The 27230-nt window shown below is 44.0% G+C and overlaps 1 protein-coding gene and 1 long non-coding RNA gene across 4 annotated transcripts in view; one reads left to right on the top strand and one right to left on the bottom strand.

The window, feature by feature from the left end:
- The window catches only part of LOC140200022 (uncharacterized), an 80782-nt gene extending 76588 nt beyond the window's left edge, over positions 1–4194 (bottom strand). For all 3 annotated transcript variants that reach the window (XM_072262653.1, XM_072262655.1, XM_072262654.1), the window contains exon 1: positions 3998–4194. In XM_072262653.1, coding sequence (XP_072118754.1) covers positions 3998–4055 — 58 coding nt within the window. In that variant the 5' untranslated portion in view covers positions 4056–4194. The remainder of the gene's footprint in view (positions 1–3997) is intronic.
- LOC140200024 (uncharacterized) overlaps positions 3670–27230 on the top strand; it is a 61105-nt gene continuing 37544 nt past the window's right edge. The window contains exons 1-2 of the long non-coding RNA XR_011886547.1: positions 3670–4025; positions 14222–14438. This is a non-coding gene — a long non-coding RNA (uncharacterized lncRNA). The remainder of the gene's footprint in view (positions 4026–14221; positions 14439–27230) is intronic.

Raw genomic sequence — 27230 nt, 5'->3', positions numbered from 1 at the left:
TACGTACCAAATATTCTCCAACTCCTAATGGATTATAGATGTTGGTGTTGCTTCTGCATGATTGCGTCAATGCGTTGGACCCAGGATAGATCCTTTGAGATGTTGATGCCCAGGAACTTGAAATTGCTCGTCGTTCGACCACTGACCTGTCAGTGAGTGTACGTTCTCCCAACTTCCCCTTCCTGATAGCCACAATCAATTCCTTAGTCTCACTGATGTTGAGTGCAAAGTTGTTGATATGACACCACTTAACCAGCCAATCTAATCACTCTTGTATCGCACTTTCACTGCCATCTGAGATTGCGTTAAACATCTGTTTAACCCAAGTGGGATAAGAGCTAGAAAGGCAAGCAAAAAAAAGGCCTCGCCATCCCTAGCTGAACAGGTCTGGATCTCCCCAACCCAGAATGGTGATACCAGATTAGCAAATCTTCTGGACTTTTTATATGATTTCTGTCTGTACCTTAACATATTTTTAATCCACTTCATCTGATAAAATGTATTAAGTATATTATAATAAAATTCCCAGTGAACTATGAAACTTAAAGGAAGTGCAGGAACCAGGGCCCCAGTGAGTCGGAAGAGGAACGCAGGAAACATTACCGGTGTGAACTAGATGCCAAATGGTCAGAATTTCTCAATGGACTGATAACGAATTACTGGGAGTTTTACCGCCACACTTTTAGTGCAATCTCCTCCAAACAATGCCCTGAAAATCAGAGTAATTCACACAAAATACTGGAGGGACTTAGCAGGTCAGACAGCATCTACGGAGAGGAATAAAGACTCAACATTTCCGGCCAAGACCCAAGCAACCTGTTGACGGTTTCTTCATTTCTGTAGATGCTGCCTCACCTGCTGAGTTCCTCCAGCATTTTCTCTATGTTACTCTGGATTTCCAGTATCTGCAGAATCTCATACTTAAGCCCATTACCCTGACTGGGGCATAGGTCGCCGACAGCAACTCACTAGAATCCTCTACCCTAGGCCAGACTTTCAAGTTGTTTCTAGGTGTAGCTCATCTTCTTGGTTTCAAAGATCCTTCCTCCCCGTGGTGACGAGGGCTTTGGAGCTTCCACTCTCATTTCTGTACCTTTGGGCTTTTACTAGATGGGGTTGCTAGCCCCATGCCTATCACTCCTCCTTTCACAGCCAAGCTTGGGACCGTCCATAGTGAACTTGCTTAGCAACACTCCTCTCGACCTATTTCTATGTTGTACCTCTCTAAGGTTCTAATCCCAAGATCTAAAGCAATGAGCAACGCCATGGTGGAATCAACCCTTCTGTGTGGCAATGAAACCTGGGGTTTGTACCAAAAACTGACTCTGGGATAGACTCTATCTGCACTGACATTGACAAATCCTCATAACCCCAATGGGAAAACCATTGCAACATCACTGCCCTGTCAGGAGTTTTTGCTCAAAGTATCAAGGTCATTAAACATTAACTATTTGCACACAAAGGAATTTAAACTGTGCACAAAAGGTTGTCACCCTCTTCCTCATCAGCATGTTAAATATATTTCACAATCGTACACAATCGCATTTCCTTTTCCGGTTTCTGATGCATACGGTGTTGACAATGTCGAGTTTACGATGATTTGTCTGCAAATTTTAGAACTGGCTTATTTACACTTTTTATTGAAGAAAATTGTTTCACTATGTCAAATTGCAAAGAAGCAAAGGGTATGAAGTGCAAAAGAACTGCTAGTTCATTTAAAGCGGAATAGCTTAAGGTTTACTTCCACTTAAAAATTCAGTGCGCACATGTTGTCGTCACTGGGCAGAAAATTGCACAGCACAAGATTTTTGTGCACATTGGTCATTACAAAGTAGAAGGAACATTGGGCCCAACTGGTCTATGCCAATCAAAATACCCCTCTAACAAGTGCCATTTGTGTGCTTTTAGCCCAGATCCCTCTAAACCAGGGGTGCACAGACTCCTCAGTTAATAGTAAGGCTCCACGAATGAAAAAGGTTGGGAACCACTGCTCTGAACTTTTCCTGTCCATGTTGATGTCCAAGTACTTTTTAAGTGCTGTTAATGTACCTACCTCAGCTCATTCCATAGACTGACAACAGGAGTTGAGTCCAGTCTAGGTCAGTATTGAAAGGGGGGCTTATTATTATTCTTCAGCTTCGGAATTGTTTATCACATGTACCTTGAAGAATATAGTGAAATGTGTCGTTTGTGTTAACAACAAACCCAAGGGTAGGCTGGGATCAGCCCATAAGTTTTGGTTTATTATTGGCACATAAACCAAGATACAGTAAAAAGCTTTGGTTCTGCACGTCAAAGACTGCTCATTCAGTACATTAGTACACTCAGTGGCCACTTTAATAAGCACGCCTGCTCTTCAATGCAAATATCTAATCAGCCAATCACGTGGTAGCATACAGACTTAGCACTGGAGGTTCAGTTGCTGATCAACCAAACATCAGAATGGGGAAAGAAATGGGATCTAAATGGCTTTGACTGTGGAATGATTGTTCTTTCTTTTCAAATCTTTTTATTATTATTATATTATTCAAAAATAACATGAGAACATCGAAGTAAACAACATTTACAATGTCTCAAGGAAAAAAAATTATTTTAAAAATTGAAAAATTTTGGTGATAATAAAAAAACCCTACTAAGCAGAAAAAATGGGGGAAAAAAAACATTAGGTGTACAACCCTGGAGCCATGCGTCATACAAAAAGCTTCTAAGGATAAACATCAAACCGCCAGCAAGAAAAATATACCAGAAATTTACAATTAGATCATGGAGGAAATCTATCAATTAACTCAAATGATAATAACGAGCAAATGAACCCCATCTTTTCTCAAAATCAAATAAAGGTTCAAAGGTTCGACTTCTAATTTTCTCCAAACTAAGACATAGCATCACTTGAGAGAACCATTGTGACGAAGTGGGAGCTGATGTATCCTTCCACTTCAACAAAATGGCCCTCCTAGCTATCAATGTAACAAATGCAATAACGTGTTGGTCAGACACAGAGATACCACGGATATTTTGAGGAATTATTCCAAAAAGCACAGTTAATTTGTTAGGTTGTAAACTAATTTTGAGTGCTTCAGAAATTGTCGAAAAAACTGACTTCCAGAACTGTTCCAGTATAGAGTGGAATGGTTATTGGTGCCAGATGGGGTGGTGTGAGTATCTCAAAAATGGCTACTCTCCTGGGATTTTCATGTACAGTAGTCTTTAAAGTTTACAGAGAATGGTGCAGAAAGAACATCCAGTGAGCAGCAGTTCTGTGGGCAAAAACACCTTGGTAACGAGAGAGACCAGTGGACACAAAATGGTCAGACGGGTTCAAGCTGACAGAAAGTTGACAGTAACTCAAACAACCACGCGTTATAACCGTAGTGTGCAGAAGAGCATCTCTGAACACACCATCACATCGAATTTTGAAGGGGATGGGCTACAGCAGCAGAGACCACGAACACACATTCAGTGACCACTTTATTAGAGACAGGAATGTTACAGGGGCAGTGCAGTGCAGGCAGGCAAGTACTGCGCGACACTACCGGTGTGCACGATACGCGGCAGGTTTAGCGGTGAACTCCAGAACGACTTTGCAAACAACGCGTATTTTGCAATTTCTGTTTTCAAGTACAGGTTATTTGACACAGGAATTAAACCGCGATGCATAATCCAGCAAAATAGGGCACAGCACAAACACCCCATTGGTAAGAAGTGCCTTTGAAACGCTGCATAACGAGGAGACCACTCTATCCACCACACCCGCACAGGATGCTGTCACAATTGGGAGTCCTGGACAAATTTAAAACCGCAAATATCAAGAGACTGGCCTTGTTACAGCTGCAAACTCGACTGTTTCCGCTCTGCACTCGATTTGGTTCTTTCCTGGCAGCGGACATCTTTTGGGGTAGTCTTAATCGTGGCTTGTATTTCAGCACTGAGTCACCCCGAAATAACTTGCAAACAATCGTAAAACAGACGCATGCTGGTAATTAAGTTAAAGCCTTACCGTTTGCTCTGACAACAACGAATGCCAGGTAGGCAAAGAGAAAACTTCTCAAAAACATTATGCAATGGGGAATTCAAACGCTCTGCCAATTTCTTAGTTCTTCGCGCGACACTCCCTACAAAATAGATTATTTTTAATTCGGTAAACTCTTGACGTTTCGAGACAAGTCCCACCAGCGAATCGACCCTGTCAATCTATGTGAGTGACGGCTCTCTTCCCCAATCGGAAGCTGGAGTTCCCCGGAGCTCCGCCTGGTTGAAATTGACAGTTGTTGGCGCAGGAACCCCTGCTGACCGACTTGCGGGCACAGCCTCTCCCCACGCTTGAAAGTAACCCCCTCCCGCTCTCCGGCGCTACACAGAGGCAACCAATGATTGCAGAAAATCTGGTTACTAAAAATACTGTAAAAGTCACAAAACTAAAATAAAATCCGCCAGCTTGTTCTTTGTTTTGTACTTTTTCTCCCCGCTGAAAGTTTGGAAACGTGGTCTCGGCGTGTCATTTTGAGGGGAGTGATTACGCACCCCATCATTTTATAAATGTCGTTAAAATTGCTTGTATAAGGTGTGCTTTGGCGGTTAAACGGCTGCACAAGGTAAACAAATTATGGAGGTGAGTCATCGGAGGATTTATGACTGAGTAACGTGCAAAAGATCTGGATCATTGCAAGTGAGTAAATACTGATACATACAAAGTTATAAAGCGCAGAAACCAGTGCTTTATAACTCTGCATGTTTCTCCTGGCCAGCATCTTCATCTTGGTCATTAAGTACCCACCACACTAATCCCACTTCCTAGAACTGTTATTACCATATAATCATCAGGCAGCTGAACAGGCCTGGATAACTTCACTCACCTCAAACACAGTCACAGGAAAGTACAGCATAGAAACAGGCCATTCAGCCATCAGATTGCTGAATGGACTTTCAACCCATGAACACTAACTCACTACCTATTTAATTTAATTATTATATATATTTACTGTAATTCAGTTATGTATTGCAATGTATTGCTGCCACAAAAACAACACATTTCATGACGTACACCACCTGATTCTAATTCTAGCCCATGCTGACTCAGTTATACTGCCTACTCCCATCGACCCGCACCAGGACCATAGCCCTCCACCCCCTCTCATCCCCCCATACCTATCCAAATTACTCATAAACGGTGAAATCGAGCTTGCATGCACCACTTCTGTTGGCGGCTTATTCCACACTCTCATGACCCTCTGAGTGAGGAAGTTTCCCTACATGTTCCCCTTAAACTTCTCAGCTTTCACCCTTAAACCATGAGTTCTAGTTGTAGTCTCCAGTGTTCATAGGAATAAAGTCACAACTTATGCAATGCTTCCTTCTAACTCAGGTCCTTCAGTCATGGCACCATCACTGTAAATTTTCTCTGTACTTTTTCAACCTTAACTTACATCTTTCCTGTAGGCAGGTGACCAAAACTGCACCACAGACTCTAAATTAGGTCTCACCAATATTATACAACTGCAACATAACATCCTAACTCCAGTCACAAACAAGAGAAAGGCCTTCATCAACTTTCCTAGTAACTTCTCGGAGGTATTCTATAAGATTGGTTAGACACAACCTACCACGCACAAAGCCCTGCTAATTATCCCTAATCAGTGCACGTCTATCCAAATACTCAAATATCTGATCCATTAGAATACCTTACAATAACCCTCTCACTACCGATGTCAGGCTCACCAGCCTATAATTTCCTGGTTTATTTATACAGCCTTTCTTAAACAGCGGAACAACGTTGGCTATCCTCCAATCCTCTGGGTACCCCACCTGTCACTAAGGGTGATTTAAATATCTCTGGTAGGGCCCCTGAAATTTCTTCACTTTCTTCCCACAGGGTCCTAGAGAACACCCTGTGAAGCCCTGGGGATTTATCCACTCCGATTTGTCTCAAGACAGTAATCACCTCCTCCTCTGTAATAGGGTCCATGACATAGCTGCTGCTTTGTCTCACTTTTATAGACTCTACGTCTACCTCCTTGGTAAATACAGGTACAAACATCCATTTCAGATCTCTCCCATCTCTTTTGGCTCCATGCATTGATTACCATTTTGATCTTCCAGAAGACTAATTACGTCCCCTGCTATCAACATATCTGTAGAAACCTTCAGTATTCTTCTTCATCTTATCTGCTAGGGCAACCTCATACCTTCTTTTAGCCCTTCTCATCCCTTTCTTAAGTGTTCTCTTTAATTTCTTATACTCTGTAAGTACCTAATTTGTTCCTACCTGCCTATACCTGCTATGCGCCACTTTTTTTCTTAACCAGAGCTTCAATATCTCTTGAAAACCAAGGTTCCCTAAATCTGAACTAATTCTGCAACTGACAGGCTCACTTTCAAGGACTTGTTATGACCATGTCCTCAGTATTTTTTTTTGCATAATTTGTTGTCTTTTGCACATTGGTTGTTTATCAGTCCTTGTGTAAATTCTATTGTACTTCTTGACTTCCCTGTAAACACCAACAAGAAAATGAATCTCAAGGTTGTATATGGTAACATACACTATGTGTCCACTTTTTTGGGTACAGGAGTGGAATCCACTGTGGTCTTCTGCTGTCCTTTGGCCCATCCACTTCAAGGTTTAACACATTGTGCATTTAAAGATGGACTTTTGTTGTAACGCATGGTTATTTGAGTTACTGTCACTTTCCTATGAGCTTGAACCAATCTGGCCATTCTCCTCTGACCTTTCTCATTAACAAGGCATTTTTGCCCACAGAACTGCTGCTCACTGCATGTTTCTCTTCTGCTGGTTTACACCATTCTCTGTAAACTCTAGAGACTGCTGTGCATGAAAATTCCAAGAGGCCTGCATTTTCTGAAATACTCAAACCTCCCCTTCTGGCACCAACAATCATTCCATGGTCAATGTCACTTAGATCACTTTTCTTCCCCTTTCTGATTCTTGATCTGAACAGCAACAACTGAACTTCTTAAACATACCCTCATGCTTTTGTGCATTGAGTTGCTGCCACATAATTGGCGGATTAGATATTTGCATTAACATGTAGGTGTACAGGTGTACACACACTTTGACTTGGTCCGGCACTTTCTAAGCATTGGTAATTTTAGTGTGCATCTAGATAGAACATAGAACAGGAACAGGCCCTTTGGCCCATGGAATAGATCCTAACTAAGTAATGATGCCCAATTAAATAATCCCTTCTGCCTGCACATGGTCTACTGTATATTCCCCCATTCTCTGCAACATTCATGTGCCCATGGTAAGATCTTCTAAACACCTTTATTGTATCTGCCTCCACCACCACCCCATTCCAGGCCCCCAACACTGTGTAATGAAGGCCTGACCTGCACATCTCCTTTCAACTTTACCCTCTCCCCTTAAAATACACGCCCAATAGCATTAGACATTTTGGCCCTCAGGAAAAAGGATACCAGCTGTCTATTCCGTCTATTGTATCGGATAAGTTTTGAATTTTGTGAGATTATGTCACCGAGAGAGTGGCGTCCATCTTCCAATCAAGAATATGTTCGTCCTCAGATCCCATGTAAAACTCTTACAAGTGGGCTGCCGGGGCTTCACTGGGCAGTCTCTTCACAGAGCCCTCAGTATACTGGGCATCATGTTGGAGGCAGAGAGCCAATGGCATCATCACTGAGGCAGCGGAGAAAGCCTCAGGGTGACTCTGGTTGAAGAAAGCAAGTCCATGGGGATCTGCAGCACATAGGATCAACCACAGCTGGACCACCTGGCCGAGGGTGTCTGACGTTGAAAGACCCGAAGCGCCTGAGGACCTCAGGTTACATCACTGATGATGTGTTCAGAGCATTGTGAGATATATTCTTCAAGAATTACTCCTTAAACTAATCCTCTGCCCTCTAAGTCATAGAGTACAACAGCACAGAAACAGGCCATCTCCTCCATGCTAGACTATTATCCTGCTTAGTCCCATTGACCAAGTTTCTCTAAACTCTCTCATTTTAAATGTTTCTGCAATGGGTAAATATTTTCGACAATCTACTGCATCTGAACCCCTCATAATTTTATATACCGCTGCCAGGTTCCTTAAGGTTGTTATTGCCAGAGGAGGTAGCGGGGCATGCAATGTCACCTAGCCTCTGCCAACCAAGTCCAGCTCCTGGCCTTCATGTGTGGCTTAGCTGCTAAGCTTGCTTGAATTGTTTCTACTGACAAGAGATGGGGCAAAGGTGGGTTACTGCCACCTTAAAACCAGTCACTTCAGGCAGATGGGGCTCGTCAGCCGTGGTTGGCAGTTCACCTAGGAGAAGGAACACTGATCTCAAACGTCCGCTGCCTTGTGGCTATGCACACTGAAGGGGAAGGCTTTGGGAGTAAACCCCGAGGGAAACATCCGGAGCTGGAGTCCCTACGTTGAGTTCAACACTCAGTGGCAACTCCTGCAACGCTGCTGGTGCCGAACGGTATCGGTCTGTGCTGTTCCTTTGGGTTCATCAGATGCATTGGGTGGGGAGCTTGCTACATGGGAACATCTTGCTTTCCATATTGTACTGCCCTGCCTTGCGTATCTAGACAGCTAGGACGCGACAAGCATTGTTGACCCTGACTGGCAGAGGCCTCTCTTTCATTATCAGGTCACCTCCCAGTCTCCCCCACTCCGACAAAATCAAATCTATTCTGACCAGCCGCTCCTCCCAGCTGAAGCGTTCCCATCCCAAGCAACATCCTGGTAAAGCTCGGCTGTAGAACAATCACTTCCTTTATATAATGTTTTAAAATAGAACACAACATGGTAGTGTAGTGGTAGTGCAATCCCTTTACATCTGGGTTCAATTCCCACTGCTGCCTGTAAACAGTCTGCACGTTCTCCCTATGACTGTGTGGGTTTCCTCCAGGCGCTCTGGTTTCCTCCCAAATTCCAAAGACGTGTGGGTTAGGGTTAGTGAGTTGTGAGCATGCTATCTTGGCGCAGGAAGTGTGGTGACACTTGTGGGTAGCCCCCTGCACACCCTCAGACTGTGTTGGTCATTGATGCAAACGATATATTTCACTAAATGTTTCGATGTTCAAAGCGCCATACGGTGCAAATGTCTTAGGCACATATAAGTGGGGTGCCTAAGGCTTTCGCACAGCACTGTATTTGGCAAGTGGAGTGGAGAGCAAGTTCGGCAATTTGGCAGGAGCCAAGTGTGTCAAATAATATTTGACACGTTATATTGGGAATGGTGAGGGTGGAGCTCTGTGGCAGGGGTGTGGGACAGGTGCCGGAGTAGGAGAGCCAGGAGCAGTAGGTGGTGCAGGTGCAGACACACCCAGCCCTGAGGCACCAGGCAAGGTCATTTGATTCCAAACAAAGGGTTTATTGATCATGTCGTCCTTCCCACCCTTCTCCTTTCCTCTTTTCCCAACCATGATTCCCTTCACCATTCCCCCTTCCCCCTTCCCACTCTCAGTCCACAATAAAGGTTCATCTAGTATCAAAGTATACAACTCTGAAACTCTTCTTCTCCAGGTAGCCACAAAACCAAGAAAGTAAAGAACTGCAGCACAATCATTGACCCCCAAATCCCTCCTCCCTGCACAAAAAAATGAGCAAAAACCGAACAGGCACATCAATCCCCAAATCCCCCTCTCCCACACACAAATAAAACAAGATTGGGCAATAAACACAGAATATAAAAATCTATAAGACTGAAAAAGGTCTGTAGTCAAAGTCCAGTATCCTGCACAAGGACTCCCAAGTCCCTTTGTATCTCTACATTTTGAATTCTCTCTCCATCTAAATAATAGTCTGCCCGTTTATTTCATAGAACATAGAATATAGAATAGTACAGCACAGTACAGGCCCTTCGGCCCACAATGTTGTGCCGACCCTCAAACCCTGCCTCCCATATAACCCCCCACCTTAAATTCCTCCATATACCTGTCTAGTAGTCTCTTAAACTTCACTAGTGTATCTGCCTCCACCACTGACTCAGGCAGTGCATTCCACGCACCAACTACTCTCTGAGTAAAAAACCCTCCTCTAATATCCCCCTTGAACTTCCCACCCCTTACCTTAAAGCCATGTCCTCTTGTATTAAGCAGTGGTGCCCTGGGGAAGAGGCGCTGGCTATCCACTCTATCTATTCCTCTTATTATCTTGTACACCTCTATCATGTCTCCCCTCATCCTCCTTCTCTCCAAAGAGTAAAGCCCTAGCTCCCTTAATCTCTGATCATAATGTATACTCTCTAAACCAGGCAGCATCCTGGTAAATCTCCTCTGTACCCTTTCCAATGCTTCCACATCCTTCCTATAGTGAGGCGACCAGAACTGGACACCGTTCTCCAATTGTGGCCTAATCAGAGTTTTATAGAGCTGCATCATTACATCGCGACTCTTAAACTCTATCCCTCAACTAATGAAAGCTAACACCCCATAAGTTTTCTTAACTACCCTATCTACTTGTGAGGCAACTTTCAGTGACCTGTGGACATGTACCCCCAGATCCCTCTGCTCCTCCACACTACCAAGTATCCTGCCATTTACTTTGTACTCTGCCTTGGAGTTTGTCCTTCCAAAGTGTACCACCTCATACTTCTCCGGGTTGAACTCCATCTGCCACTTCTCAGCCCACTTCAGCATCCTATCAATGTCCGTCTGCAATCTTCGACAATCCTCTACACTATCTACAACACCACCAACCTTTGTATCATCTGCAAACTTGCCAACTCACCCTTCTACCCCCACATCCAGGTCATTAATGAAAATCACGAAAAGTAGAGGTCCCAGAACAGATCCTTGTGGGACACCACTAGTCACAATCCTCCAATCTGAATGTACTCCCTTTGGTGAATTTCTTCCACCAAAGTGCATGACCATACACTTTCCAACATTGTATTTCATTTGCCACTTCTTTGCCTATTCCCCTAAACTATCTAAGTCTCTCTGTTTCCTCAACACTGCCCGCTCCTCCACCTATCTTCGTAACATCGGCAAATTTAGCCAAAAATCCATCAATGCCATAGTCCAAATCATTGACGTACATCATAAAAAGCAGCAGTCCCAACACCGACCCCTGTGGAACTCCACTGATAACCAGCAGCCAGCCAGAATAGGATCCCTTTGTTCTCACTCCGTTTTCTGCCAATCAACCAATGCTCCAACCATGCTAGTAACTCCCCTGTAATTCCACGGGCTCGTATCTTGCTAAGCAGCCTCATGTGCAGTACCTTGTCAAAGGCCTTCTGAAAATCCAAGTACACCATGTCTACTGCATCTCCTTTGTCTACCCTGCTTGTAATTTCCTCAAAGAATTGCAGTAGGTTAGTCAGGGAGGATTTTCCTTTCAGGAAACCATGCTGGCTTTGGCCTATCTTGTCATGAGCCTCCAGGGACTCCATAATCTCATCCCTAACAATCGATTCCAACAACTTTCCAACCACTGATGTCAGGCCAACAGGTCTATAGTTTCCTTCCTGCTGCCTCCCACCCTTCCTAAATAGCGGAGTAACATTTGCAATTTTCCAGTCATCCAGTACAATCTATTGATTCTTGAAAGATCATTGTTAATGCCTGTTATTTCTCTTCCCCCCATCCTAGGTAGTTTTGATCGAATCACATTCAAATGTACATGTTTTCTTAAGTTTTTTCTTATTTTTCTTTGTAAATTTTCAAGATCAGTTTCAGACCAAGATATTATACCTTAATATACAGTAGGTATTGCGAAAGTGTTTATTGTCTTTGTTGTATTTTTACTGTTGAGCTCTATTTGGCAAATTTTCTTAAGTCTTGAAGTAAATTCAATCAAAAGTTCTTTTTCTTTTATCATGCTATGATCTATTTTCTTTCCTTGTTGATATCCCATATTATGCTTCATATTCATCCATTGGTTGTAATTTACCCTGTTGTTCTGTTTTGTATACTTTTAGTTCTGTCGCACCTTTCTTTATGTTTAATGTTCTGCACTTATCCAGGCCAAAGTTCATGTTTATATCTTTTGAAAATATGTTCTACTATTTGAATTACTTGCTTCAGCTTAACTGATGAAGGAGCATATAATTTCAAATCATCCGTGTATATTTGGTGTTAAGGTATAGCTTGTTTCATTGTTTCTGATTTGATACACAATTCTCATCTGATTCAGTAAATTAGGGAGCAGGTTTTAAATTATTATTCAAATCACAAACAAGAGAATATCTGCAGATGCTGGAAATCCAAGCAACACGCACAAAATGCTGGAGGAGCTCGGCAGGCCGGGCAGCATCTATGGAAAAGAGTAAAGAGTCGACGTTTCAGACCAACAGCCTTCATCAGGACTGGAGAAAAAAAGATGAGGAGTCCTGGCCCGAAATGTTGACGGTACTCTTTTCCATAGATGCTGCCTGGCCTGCTGAGTTCCTCTGGCATTTTGTGTGTGTTGCTTAAAGTTATTATTAATTATTATTATTCGCTTTCTTTTTATATATGCACATTGGATTTTGTCCATCCTGTTGGGTGCAGTCTTTCATTGGTTCTATTGTGCTTCTTCTATTTGCTGTGACTGCCTGCAAGACAATGAATCTAAGGGTCGTATATGGCCACATATATATACTCTGATAATATATTGCCTTTGCAGTTTGAAAACATTTGAAAAATGATAATTTCTGTATCTCCTTCCAGAATTCCAAAGTTCAACGTTTAATGTACGTTTATTGTTAAGGTATGTATATGTTACCCTGAGAGTCATTTTCTTTCACAATAGCATGAAGAAATGCAAGAGTTAATGAAAAACTGCACAAAAACAGTCAAACAACCAATGTGCAAAATAAGGAAATCTGTGCAAATACAAAAAAAAAGCAAATAATAATAATAGAGAAATAAGTAAATAAAGAATACTGAGAACATGAATTGTAGAGTCCTTGTGAGTCTGTAAGTTGTGCAATCAGTTTGGAGTTGAGGTGAGTGAAGTTATCTACGCTGGTTCAGGAGCCTGATGGTTGAAGGGTGATAACTGTTTCTAAACCTGGTTCCCAATAGCAGCAGTGAGAAGAGAGCATTTTTTCCAAATTCCCTTCATTATTTTGTATAATCACTCTACATTCACACTATGTCTGGGCTTCATTATTTATTTATTCATTGAGGTACGGTATGGAATAGGCCCTTCGAGCTGCGCTGCCAGTAATCCCCTGATTTAACTCCAGCCTAATCATGGGACAATTTACGATGAACTATTAACCTACTAACCAGTATGTCTTTGGACTGTGGGAGGAAACTGGAGCACCTGGAGGAAACACAGATGATCACAGGGAGAACTTGCACACTCCTTACAGACAGCAGAGGGAACTTTGCAACATGAGTAGTATACCTATCCAGTCTTCCACATGATCAAAGGCCCTCACTTCTGGATCTCCCTCCTCTCCCCACTTTCTATATATCGTAAAGCTTTGTCAATTCTTACGCAAGACCATAGACCTGAAACATTAACTGTGTTTTTCTCTGTCCCTGGAGCTGCTGCCACACCTGCTAAGTACTTCCAACAACAAAAAAATCAAAATAAATAAATAAATTCCCTCAATTTCCCCTTCCTCTATTCCCTGCTCTGGCCTTTCACCTCTCCTCACCTGCCTATTACCTCCCCCTTGATCCCCTCTTCCTTCCCTTTCTCCTATAGTCCACTGTCCTCTCCTATCAGATTCCTTCTTCTCCAGCCCCTAACCTTTCAGGCTTCACCTATCACCTTCCAGCTAGCCTCTATCCCCTCCCTCCCCTCCTTTTTATTATGGCGTCTTCCCTCTTCCTTCTCAGTCCTGAAGAAGGAACTTGGCCCAAAACATCGACTATTTATTCATTTCCATGGATGCTGCCTGACGTGCTAAGTTCCTCCAGCATTTTGTGTGTATTGCTTTGGATTTCCAGCATCAGCAGATTTCCTCATGTTTAAGTAATTCCAAGATTTTGTTTCAGTTTTCAGGCATCTGCAGTGCTTTATTTTTAAGCACTTTCTATTCTTGTAACTCCCTCTTCAGGTGAAAAGACTATTGACATCATTGATGTATTTATAGTTTCCTAATTTGAAACACTTGCAATACTCATGCTATTTTATTTATACGTATTTTTGTAAGATATTCAGCCCATTGAGTTTATGTTGGTCCCCAGAGAATTGCCATCAAACTTATTCCCACTCCATTCACAAGTAATTAATTTTTTTCTGTTTCTTCCTCTCTTCCCCAGTTCTGATTACGTGCCCTGAACCCAAACTCTAAACTGTGTCTCTTTCCACAGGTGCTGCCTCATCTGCTGAGTTTTTGCAGCATTCTCTGATGTTAAAGTTCAAAGTTCAAAGTACATTTATTATCAAAGTGCGTAGGCATTATACAACCTTGCGATTCAGCTCCTTCCGGACAGCCACAACCAAGGCAATCCAAAAGAACCCACAGAAGTACGACAAACACCCAATGTGCAGAGGGAGGAGGGTAAACAAATCGTGCAAACAATAAAAGTAAGTAAATAGCATTTAGAATGAAAGTGAGTCTTCAGACATGAAGCCCAAAGCAGCCACAGCAGATTTCTAGTATTGGTAGTTTTTAAAAAATTTCATATCTATTGTCAGCAAAGTTTTTGATTGGGTATGGGGCTAGCAACCCCATTCCATAAAAAACCCAGACCTACAGAAATGCCAATAGAAGCTCCAAAGACCTCATTTCTGGGAGAGGAAGGATCTTTGAAGCTGGTGACAGCTTGAAAGACTGGTCCAGGAGAGAGGACTCTGGTGAGCTGCGGTCAGCAGCTTCTGCCCCAGTGGGGGTGATAGGCTTGAGTAAGTAAGTAAAGTTTTGGATGGCCTCCCGTTTGTGGGATTCTGGGATTCTGGGTAAATTTGGCAATGCACCATTCAACAGTTTACCTGCAGCTGTTTCTCATTTTTTCAGGTAGCACACGCCCACCCTTTGCAAAAATTAACCCTTGCCCTCATGTCAAAATTCAGCCATCAAAATGTTGCAGAGTCATAGAGTTCAACAGCAACTCAAGTTCAGCCCACCATTTGCATGCTGACCATTTTCCTTCTCTATACTAGTCCCACTTACAGCCTGCCCATGGACTGTTTGTCCCACTCCCATCAGGGAGGAGGCTATGTAGCATCCATGCCAGGACCACCAGACTCAAAAACAATTACTTCCCCCAAACAGTAAAGCTGATCAACACCTCCACCTACTAACCTACCCCTCCTCACCCCTCCAACCACCATTATTTTATCATTTTCTGTCAGAGTTACCTTATGTACAGACACACCCGTGCCCAGTGTCACTTTATAGACTTACAATTAATCTATGTATATACAGTACTGTGGAAAAGTTCCATGAACATACATTTAGCTAGGGTGCCTAAGACTTTTGCACAGTACTGTAGTAATTTTATGTATTGCACTGTACTCTACCATAAAAAAATCATGATTTATGAGAGTGATGATAAACCTGATTCTGATATGGGTCTCTATTGCAGACTGAGAGTGGGAAGGGGAACGAGAGAGGGGAATTATGGCGGGGAAAAGGGGAAGGGAGGGGGAGGGAGCAGGAAGTACCAGAGAGATATTCTGTGATGATTAATACACCAATTGTTTGGAAGCAAATTACCTCACCTGGTGTCTCAGGGCTGGGTGTGCCTGCACCTGCACCACCCACCAGCCCTTTGGCACTATCCCAAGTCCCTGAATTCATGAGTGCTGTAGCAGTCTGCAGTCAAACACAATACAGATTGTCTTCTGCCAAGTAAACACTGGAGGGCAGCACTAACCGCACCGGAGTAGACCACCGCGGCTTGAGGCCCAGTGGCCACGCAGTTCCCCCCGTTGTCTGCCCCTGCAATTCGCCAATAAACCAGGAAGTCAGACTTGCAGCGTTCTACATTACCGATGTCCAAGAGGGCCTTAAGTTGGCCTAAGGGTGAGGTCAACCCTTCCCTTGTGATTCGCCCCAGGCAGGTCTGGCTGGTAGCACCTGGTAAGGGTCCCTTGCTCGGGGTTACGAGCGAAGGCCAGCGGCGGAGCCCGCAGGAGACTGGTGGGGAAGGCGGAAGAGCTACCACCTTGGAAGACAATGGTTGCTTTGCAAGCAGAGGATGTACCAAGAAGAGAGGTGGTGATCTCTTTAAACTCACCTGGCAGAAGGCAAAGGCAAACCACTGCTATAACCTGCCAAGGACACGATTTCCCAAACAGAGCGGCGTGGAGGGAAATCGTCCACCAACCGGAAATTCCAGATGCGACCTAACGACGACGACGAATGTCCAACAGGGTCTTGTGATCACAAGAAAAGTGACTAAGGCAATCACTCACTGTTAAACAGCACACTGCCCTCATGCACCGACTCCGACGACTCACCAGCATCACAGTCCACACCAAGCCCAGTTCCTTCAGTTTCTTCACCAATGAGCCACTCGCTGATGGGGTGCACCGACAGTACTTTAAGTTCTTGATGTCCATCAGCATCTTACAATCCTAAAAAAATGTTTAAAAAAGGCAATAACACCATTGGATGGCCCTGTAGAAGCTGCTGCTTCCAAGCGCGCCACCATCTAATCGGTCGATACAGCACAGTAACAAGGCCCTCCAGCCCAATGAGCCCACACTGGCCAATTACATCCATGTGACCAATTAGCCTATCAACTGGTATGTCCTTGGACTGTGGGAGAAACTGGAGCACCCGTAGGAAACCCAGACGGTCATGGGGAGAACGTATAAACTCCTTACAGACAACAGTGGGAACTGAACCCCTAATCACTGTCATCGCAACAGCATTCTGTTTACCAATGTCACTCCACATATTTTTGTAATTTACAGAATTTGTATGTCTTTGCGCTGTACTGCTGCCACAAAACACAAAATTTCATGTCATCAGAAACACAAGAAAATCTGCAGATGCTGGAAGTGCAAAGCTACAAACACAAAGTGCTGGAGGAACTCAGCAGGTCAGGCAACATCTATGGAAAAGAGTAAACAGTTGCTGTTTTGGGTCGAGACCCTTCTTCAGGACTGGAAAGGAAAAGCCTGGGCTACTCAAGATCATGTCATGTAAGTCAGTGATAATAAATCTTAGCAACACACACAAAATGCTGGAGGAAGGCCAGACAGCATATATAGGAAAGGGTACAGTCGACGTTTTGGGCCAAGACCCTTCGTCAGGACTGGAGAAAAAAGATAAAGAGTCAGACTTAGAAGGTGAGGGGAGGGGAGGAAGAAACACAAAGTGATAGGTGAAACTGGTGGGGGCAGATGGGGCAGTGAGGTAAAGAGCTGGAAAGCTGATTGGTGAAAGAGATGCAGAGATACAGAGAAGGGGGAATCTGATAGGAGAGGACAGAAAGCCATGGAAGAAAGAAAAGGGGGAGGAGCACCAGAGGGGAGTGATGGCCAGATAAGGAGACAAGGTGAAACAGGGAAATGGGAATGGAGAATGGTGAAGGGGGGGGGGGGGGGCGCGACATTATCAGAAGTTTGAGAAATCAATGTTCATGCTATCAGGTTAAAGGCGACCCAGACAGAATATAAGGTGTTGCCCCTCCAACCTGAGTGTGGCCTCATCATGACAGTAGAGGAAGCGATGGACTGACATGTCAGAATGGGAATGAGAACTGGAATTAAAATGGGTGGCCAACGGGAGGCGCCAATTTTGCTGGTGGACAGGTTGGAGGTGCTCAGTGAAGTGGTTTCTGCGTTGGGTCTCACTGATGTACAGGAGGTCACACCAGGAGCACTGGACACAGTAGGTGACCCCAACAAACTCACAGGTGAAGTGTCACCTCACCTGGAAGGACTATTTGTTGCCCTGAATGTTAGTGAGGGAGGAGGTGTACACTCCATCCACCAGAAAAAATGAGATCTCCCATTTCAATTCCACTTCCCATTCCCATTCCGACATGTCAATCCATGGCCTCCTCTACTGTCACAACGAGGCCACACTCGGGTTGGAGGAGCAACACCTTATACTCAGTTTGGGTAGGCTCCAACCTGATGGCATGAACATCGATTTCTCGAACTTCCGGTAATGATTCAACCCCCCCCCCCCCCACCTCTCCTTCACCATTCTCTGCTCCCATTTCCCTCTCTCACCTTATATCCTTATCTGCCGATTACCTCCCTCTGGTGCCTCTCTCCCTTTTCCTTCTTCCATGGCCTACTGTCCTCTCCTATCAGACTCTCCCTTCTCCAGCCCTGTATCTCTTTCACCAATCAACTTCCAAGGTCTTTACTTCACCCCTTCCCCTATCCTAGTTTCTCCTATCCCCCACCACCTCGAACTTCTTCATCCTCTCCCCCCACCTTTTAAATCTACTCCTCATCTTTTTTCCTCCAGTCCTGCTGAAGGGTCTCGGCCCAAAACATCGACTGTACTTTTTTGCATAGATGCAGCCTGGCCTGCTGAGTTCCTCCAGCATTTTGATTGTGTGTTGCTCGGATATCCAGCATCTGCAGATTTTCTCTTGGTTGTGAACGGGTGATAAATCTGCTTCTGATTCTGAATGGTTATGTTTCTAGCCTCGTAACTCCAAAGTTAAACTTTTTGAATTTCAGCGCACAGCTTGCAAATGTGAAATTGATAAATCTGGACACTTATGTGACGGAACAGAGATAATAAAAATAAAAAAGTACACAGCTGCAAAAAATCAGAAGTAAAGCCAGAAAATTCAGGAAACACTCAGCATGAGCAGGCAGTATCTGTGTAAACAAGAAACAGTTTATATCTTAATTCCAAATCCCTTTGTCAGGACTGGGAAATTGAGAAAACAAACTGGTTTTGAATTGCAGAGAGGGTGGGGCAGAAATGATTAGGCTCAAGGGAACATATCTTATAGGGGGGGGTCAGGGTTACCAAAGTGATTTCAAAATTTTTAGTATTGTCTTCTTGATAAATGAATGAGAGCACAGAGAAAGACAGAGAGACAGACAGAGAGGGAGAGAGAAAGGAGAGAGAGAGAGGGAGGGAAGAGAGAGAGAGGCAGAGAGAGGGAAAGAGAAAGTGGGGTTAGGGAGTGAAAGAGAGTGATGTTAAAGCCATGAAACATAGGTCTCTAACTTTCAATAATTTCTTCCCCTCCTCCTTCGCTCTTGTTCCATTCTCCATCCCGGCTCCCCTCTTATCCCTTCTATGCTCCTCACAGCCCAAAATGTCAACTATTTATTCCTCTGCATCAATGCTTCCTGACCTGCCAAGTTCTACCAGCATTGTATTTATTTATTGAGAGACAGCACGGAGTAACCCCCTCTAGCCCTTTGAGCTGCGCCGGTCGCAATTTACAATTTCTGAGGGCACCTGGCGAAAAGGCATACACTTATGGGGAGAACATCCTTAAAGGCAGCGGTGAGAATTGAACCCAAGTCGCTGGAACTGTAAAGCGTTGTGCTAACCACTAGGCTACCATGCCACCCCATTTGAGTGTGATACACTACAATACTCGGACAAATTTGATCACTTTGCACTAAGATAGGCTTTGTATTTTCAAAATTTTGTTCCAATTGTGTTCTTCTTTGTAAAAATTGGGTGTTCAAAGTTCTATGTAAATTTATTATCAAAGCACATATATGTCACCATATAAAAGCAAACAACAGGAATTCTGCAGATGCTGGAAATTCAAGCAACACACATCAAAGTTGCTGGTGAACGCAGCAGGCCAGGCAGCATCTGTAGGAAGAGGTGCAGTCGACGTTTCAGGCCGAGACCCTTCGTCAGGACTAACTGAAGGAAGAGTGAGTAAGGGATTTGAAAGTTGGAGGGGGAGGGGGAGATCCAAAATGACAGGAGAAGACAGGAGGGGGAGGGATAGAGCCAAGAGCTGGACAGGTGATTGGCAAAAGGGGATACGAGAGGATCATGGGACAGGAGGTCCGGGAAGAAAGACAAGGGGGGGGGGACCCAGAGGATGGGCAAGAGGTATATTCAGAGGGACAGAGGGAGAAAAAGGAGAGTGAGAGAAAGAATGTGTGCATAAAAATGAGTAACAGATGGGATACGAGGGAGAGGTGGGGCCTTAGCGGAAGTTAGAGAAGTCGATGTTCATGCCATCAGGTTGGAGGCTACCCAGACGGAATATAAGGTGTTGTTCCTCCAACCTGAGTGTGGCTTCATCTTTACAGTAGAGGAGGCCGTGGATGGACCTGTCAGAATGGGAATGGGATGTGGTATTAAAATGTGTGGCCACTGGGAGATCCTGCTTTCTCTGGCGGACAGAGCGTAGATGTTCAGCAAAGCGGTCTCCCAGTCTGCGTCGGGTCTCGCCAATATATAAAAGGCCACATCGGGAGTACCAGACACAGTATATCACCCCAGTCGACTCACAGGTGAAGTGTTGCCTCACCTGGAAGGACTGTTTGGGGCCCTGAATGGTAGTAAGGGAGGAAGTGTAAGGGCATGTGTAGCACTTGTTCCGCTTACACGGATAAGTGCCAGGAGGGAGATCAGTGGGGAGGGATGGGGGGGACGAATGGACAAGGGAGTTGTGTAGGGAGCGATCCCTGCGGAATGCAGAGAGAGGGGGGGAGGGAAAGATGTGCTTAGTGGTGGGATCCCGTTGGAGGTGGTGGAAGTTACGGAGAATAATATGTTGGACCCGGAGGCTGGTTGGATGGTAGGTGAGGACCAGGGGAACCCTATTCCTAGTGGGGTGGCGGGAGGATGGAGTGAGAGCAGATGTACGTGAAATGGGGGAGATGCGTTTAAGAGCAGAGTTGATAGCGGAGGAAGGGAAGCCCCTTTCTTTAAAAAAGGAAGACATCTCCCTCGTCCTAGAATGAAAAGCCTCATCCTGAGAGCAGATGCGGCAGAGACGGAGGAATTGCGAGAAGGGGATGGCGTTTTTGCAAGAGACAGGGTGAGAAGAGGAATAGTCCAGATAGCTGTGAGAGTCAGTAGGCTTATAGTAGACATCAGTGGATAAGCTGTCTCCAGAGACAGAGACAGAAAGATCTAGAAAGGGGAGGGAGGTGTCGGAAATGGACCAGGTAAACTTGAGGGCAGGGTGAAAGTTGGAGGCAAAGTTAATAAAGTCAACGAGTTCTGCATGCGTGCAGGAAGCAGCGCCAATGCAGTCGTCGATGTAGTGAAGGAAAAGTGGGGGACAGATACCAGAATAGGCACGGAACATATATTGTTCCACAAACCCAACAAAAAGGCAGGCATAGCTAGGACCCATATGGGTGCCCATAGCTACACCTTTAGTTTGGAGGGAGTGGGAGGAGCCAAAGGAGAAATTATTAAGAGTAAGGACTAATTCCGCTAGATGGAACAGAGTGGTGGTAGAGGGGAACTGATTAGGTCTGGAATCCAAAAAGAAGCGTAGAGCTTTAAGACCTTCCTGATGGGGGATGGAAGTATATAAGGACTGGACATCCATGGTGAAAATAAAGCGGTGGGGGCCAAGGAACTTAAAATCATCGAAAAGTTTAAGAGTGTGAGAAGTGTCACGAACATAGGTCGGAAGGGATTGAACAAGGGGTGATAAAACAGTGTCGAGGTATGCAGAAACGAGTTCGATGGGGCAGGAGCAAGCTGAGACAATAGGTCGGCCAGGACAGGCAGATTTGTGGATCTTGGGTAGGAGGTAGAAACGGGAAGTGCGGGGTGTGGGAACTATAAGGTTGGTAGCAGTGGATGGGAGATCCCCTGAGCGGATAAAGTCGGTGATGGTGTGGGAGACAGTGGCCTGGTGCTCCTTAGTGGGGTCACGATCAAGGGGTAAATAAGAGGAGGTATCCGCGAGTTGTCGCTGTGCCTCGGCAAGGTAGAGGTCAGTACGCCGGACTACAACAGCACCCCCCTTATCGGCGGGTTTAATAATAAGGTTAGGATTAGTGCGGAGGGAGTGGAGAGCAGAGCGTTCGGAAGGAGTGAGGTTTGAATGTCACAATATACCTGAGATTCATTTTCTTGCAGGCATACTCAATAAAGCCATATTAGAATAATAACCACAATCGAATCAATGAAGATAAAGAGCATTCTGAAGACTGCATCTTTGCTATCTAGGTGTTCTAGGTTTGAGTGAAGAGCCAATGAGATGGCACGTGTGTTGCAATGAGCAAATGAAGTGAACCCGAGTGCAGGACACAGGCACGGAGATTGAGGTAGGATGCTTATGCAGACGTGAACGTTGAGCAGCAAACAAGAGGGATGTTGACACAGAGCCTTGACACGGAGAGATGGAGTTTCATAGGTAAACGTTGAAACTGGAGCAAAACTTAGAACACACGGTCCTAAGCGGCCAGGAAACGTTGATTACCACACAGGCAAAACCAACGATCTGGCGACTAGTGGTTGTAACGCCGGGGTTCTTATGCTGCAAGTCTTGATGGAAACCAGGTGTGTCACCATCAAAGAGAGTTAGAAGCACATGGGAAATTAACAGTTGGAACCATGGCACAATCAAAGGAAATTAAGAGAAAGATAGAGAATTAACGATCAGGATCGGGACCGTGACAATGTGCTGTGGACCTGTTGCACCACTAGGCAAACTGGAGTAGATCCAAGTCGCTTCCCAGGCAGGAGTTGATATGTTTCATCACCAACCTCTCAAAACACTTCATCACTGTGAATGTGAGTGCCACCAGACAATAGCCACATGGGCAGGTTATTACCGCGTTCTTCTTCATCACCGGTATAATTGAAGCCTGCCTGAAGCAGGTGGGTACCTCAGACTGCCGAAGCGAGAGGTTAAAGATCCCAGTGAACATTCCAGCCCACACAGGTTTTTAGTGCTTCACCAGGTACCCCATCCCAGCCGGATGAATTTCGTGGGTTCACCCTCCTGAAGGCGGCTCACTTGTCGGCCACAGAGACTGAAATCACAGAATCATCAGGGGCTGTGGGTGTTTGTGATCCATGTTTTCATAGTCAAAGTGAGAATAGAAGGCATTGAGCTCATCTGGAAGTGAAGCCCTGTTGTCACCTATGTCACTTCATTGAACTTTCTAAGAGGTGGTAGTATTCAAGCCCTTCCACAACTGTTGAGCATCCTTTGTTGATTCAAATTGAATAATGTATGTTAATTTGTTTTTACTTTCTTGTGAATGCTTCTTATATGATGCTATGTGTCTATGATGCTGCTGAAAGCTTTTCATTGCACCTGTGCACACATGTATCTGCGCATATCACAATAAATTGGACTTTGACCATAAGATATAGGAGCAGAAGTAGGCCATTCAGCTCATCAAGACTTTGACTTTGAACTCAATATACTTGGCATTTTGCTTCATACTGCAGTCCCTACTTAACTCTTCCACTTCCTTAAGATAAGTGCTATTCCCACACCTTCCCTTTCTTTTTTCTTTAATTTCAAAAACTAAATTTTATTATCAAAGTACATATACGTCACCACATAGAAGCCTGAGATTCATTTTTTCTGGGGGCATGTTCAGTAAGTCTATAGAATAGTAATGATAACAGGATCAATGAAAGATCAACCAGAAGACAACAAACTGTGCAAATGCAGATATAAATAAATAGCAATAAATAACGAGAACATGAAATAACTAGATCAAGAGTCCTTAAAGTGAGATCATTGGTTGTAGAAACATCTCAATGCTTGGACAAGTTTCTTTAGTTATCCGCTTTTGTTCAGGAGCCCAATGGTTGAGGGGCAGTAACTGTTCTTGAACCTGGTGATGTGAGTCCAGGGCTCTTGTACCTTCTACCTGATGGCAGCAGCGAGAAGACAGCATGTCCTGGGTGGTGGGCTCCCTGATTACGGATGCTGCTCCCCTACAACAGCGTTTTATTGGTACCTGCACTAATTCCAAAAATCTGAGAGCTGTACTAATTGGTATAACACCAAGTAATTTTGTCTCTGAGTTTTATTGCATAGATGTAGGGAACATTAACTGCTTGATGCTGAATACTTTATTTTTATTGACTTATTTATTTAGAGATACAATGCAGAACAGGCACTTCCGGCTCAACAAGCCAAGCAACACAGCTATTTAACCCTAGGGTAATCACAGGATAATTTTCAATAGTCAAATTAGATTATGAAGACACACAGTCCTCTTTTATTGTCATTTAGTAATGCGCGCATTAAGAAATGATACAATATTTCCTCCTGTGTGATATCAGAAAACACGGGACAGACCAAGACTGAAAAAAACTAACAAAACCACATAATTATAACATATAGTTAGAACAGTGCAACAATACCATAACTTGATGCAGAACAGTCCATGAGCACAGTAAAAAGTTCAAAGTCTCTCAAATGTCCCACATCTCACGCAGACGGGAGAAGGAAGAAAAACTCTCCCTGTCATGCCCGACCACAGCCCGACTCTGAGTCGTCCAAAAACTTTGAGCCTCCGATCAGCTCTCCGACACCGAGTACCGAGCACCAACCTACTAATCAGTGCATCTTTGGACTGTGGGAAGAAACCCACGTGCCCACAGGGAGGAAGTACAAGTTCCTTACAGATAGCACTGGAATTGAACTCCAAACTCTGGGATGCCCCGACCTTAATGCCGCTATACTACCATGGTGCCCCCTGCAATCAGCAACCTCCTGCCGGAGGAATACATTCAGAATTTAATTTAGATATTCCATTGAAGGAATTGTGTATTTTGTCCCAAGCTAAAAGGAAGAGTTAGGAATTATCCACGTGATAAATGAGTTGCAAAGTTGTTTCAGAGATTCGAGCACTCGCTGCAGCCTCACATTGCTCGCAGTTGTTAACATGCCAAGAGATCTCGGTAAAACTCAAATGGTGACTCATTCCACAACCCTTTCCTGCTCTGTATTTCTGTGATTTGTTATGGCAACTAAAGAAGTAGCTCACTCTGCAGAAGTACTAGAGGTTTCTGCATTTGAGTATGGGGCAATGATTCATTTGTTTCAACGTAACACCCGGATATTCCTTTCCAGACAGCCTGTTGTAATCGGCAAGTGATAAATTCCTTTCTCATGTTTCAGACACCTTCTTATAGTCAGAGTTATTTTATACACACTATAACCATATTTGTTTGGCCATTTCATTTAGAAAGCACAAACACTGTTTTTTGTTGGTGTCTGCACAGGTGTATCTGTGGTTGTAGGTGTGCATGTGTGCAGCTTATGCTTAAATGTAATTTTGCATATGTGGATATGCACGTGTGTGTGTGTGTGTGTGTGTGTGTGTCTCTCTCTCTCTCTCTCTCTCTCTCTGTGGCTTTGCATTTGTATGTGTGTGTACTTGCTGATTCTGTGAATGTGTGTGTGTTTATGCATGTGTCTGCGCCTGTTTCTGTTAGGTTTGCCAACTGTCCCGTGTTTGCCGGGACATCCCGTATATTGGGCTAAATTGGTTTGTCCCATACGGGACCGCTCTTGTCCCGTATTTCCCCCACTAAGGTAGAGCATTCCTATGAAACCGTTCGTAAGGGGAAATGGCGTAAAGCGAAGAAGCAATTACCACTAATTTATACGGGAAAAATTTTTGAGCATTCCCAGACCCAAAAAATAACCTACCAAATCATACCAAATAACACATAAAACCTAAAATAATATAGTAAAAGCAGGAATAATATGATAAATACACAGCCTATATAAATTAGAAATAACATATGTACAGTAGTTTCACTTAATAGAATCGGGAAGATTAAACCAAAACCGATTTGTAGGAAAAAAAATTGGCATGTACATGCATGTGCACATCACATATGCGCATGTCACGCATGCACACACAGGTGCTGCGCAAGGCTTAATGGTCATGGTAGTCTTTCTTGGGGTAAACACAAGTGTCCTGTATTTGACTGCTACTTTTGTCCCTTATTTGGGAGTGAGAAAGTTGGCAACCCTAGTTTCTGTGTATGCAGTTGTGTGGACTTGCGTGTGGTTATGCAAGTGCAGGTATGGCCACTTCTGTATAAATGTGTGTATTTATGAGTGTGTGTGTGTGTGTGCGCGCGCGTGCGATAAGAGTCAGAGAACACTCAAGATTAGAAACAGGCGACTGGGCCCAGCTAGTCCATGCTGAACTGTTATCATGCCTAGTCCCATCGACTATAGCCCTCCATATCACTCCCATCCATGTAATTATCCAAACGTCTCTTCAGTGTTGAAATCAAACCCACATCCGTCACTGCTATTGGAAACTTCTTCCACACTGTCACCACCCGCTGAGTGAAGATGTGTGTGTGTGTGTTTCCAGCCTCTTAACCATTATAGTTACAGATTATCAGGAAGAATAATATTAAACTACAAGGCAGCTAATGATTCCTTAATCCCCTCATCTTCATTAAGAAATGATTACAATACTCCGCCAGTACATTTCGAGGAACTATCTTTGGCTCAGTAAACTATCTTGTATAGTCTACTTAGGTTATCAAAACATGCCTAAACCTGTCTTAAGAGTGATAAGCTGCTAAATGAACTAATACTCGATGCAAGTTCAATAATGACCCATATGTGGGAACTGTGTATATACTTGTTAAGTGGGTAAGAAATGGTGCACGGGGAGTGGAGTTAATGAAAAAGCTAAATATCATAGATCCCGGAAACTTGAAATGAAACAGACGACTGCCTTTCTGGTGAGAGAATGGTCTACAGAACAGCTACCCATATAATGGATAGGGGCAAAAATGTGTGGTCACAATTTGATTGCTGTTTTGAGATCCCACAGGGTGCTGGACAATTCATCAAATTGTTATTTTGTCATGCGGTTGGTTGAGAGCTGGAAACTGTATATCTCCTCTGAAAAATAATGTCTGGGACTTTTTTTCTGCACCACTTGCAAAGGCAACAAGACCTAAGTTTACTACTATGACCAAAAGACAACAATGTCCAGATTTGATCTTGGTTGAATGGTTCAAGTTAGTCAATTAATATCAGAGAATGTATACAGTACCCAACCTGAAATTCTTACTCTTCACAGACATCCATGAAACAAGAAACCCCCCATTGAATGAATGATACAAACATGAGAACCCCAAAGCCCCTCCCCAGTCTCCCGCAACACTTATGTTCATGAAATCGGATAGCCACCGGGCTATCTACAGGTTCGTTCCCCAAAGGCGCATGTCTTCCAGGCCATTCCTGGAGATAGCAAAGTGCCAAGCCACATAGCTAGTCCAAAAACCCACCACTTGCAAAGAACCATCATTTGAACTGTAGAACACGGGCTCCGACTGAACCCCAACCACCTTGAAAAGAAAGAAAAGACATAAGAGAAGGAGAATAAGCTGTTTCATGAACAAACTGGAAGAAGTCGCCTGGGTCTGCAAAAACCATTGGCGCCATCTTTTTTTGGGAATGTGTTGTGTTGAAACGCATACACCTGAAACTAGAAATG

The sequence above is a fragment of the Mobula birostris genome, chromosome 7 (assembly GCF_030028105.1).
Source record: "Mobula birostris isolate sMobBir1 chromosome 7, sMobBir1.hap1, whole genome shotgun sequence".
Taxonomy (NCBI): Eukaryota; Metazoa; Chordata; class Chondrichthyes; order Myliobatiformes; family Myliobatidae; genus Mobula; species Mobula birostris.
Note: the sequence above shows the minus strand (reverse complement) of the source record. Positions and strands in the feature narration are given on the sequence as shown.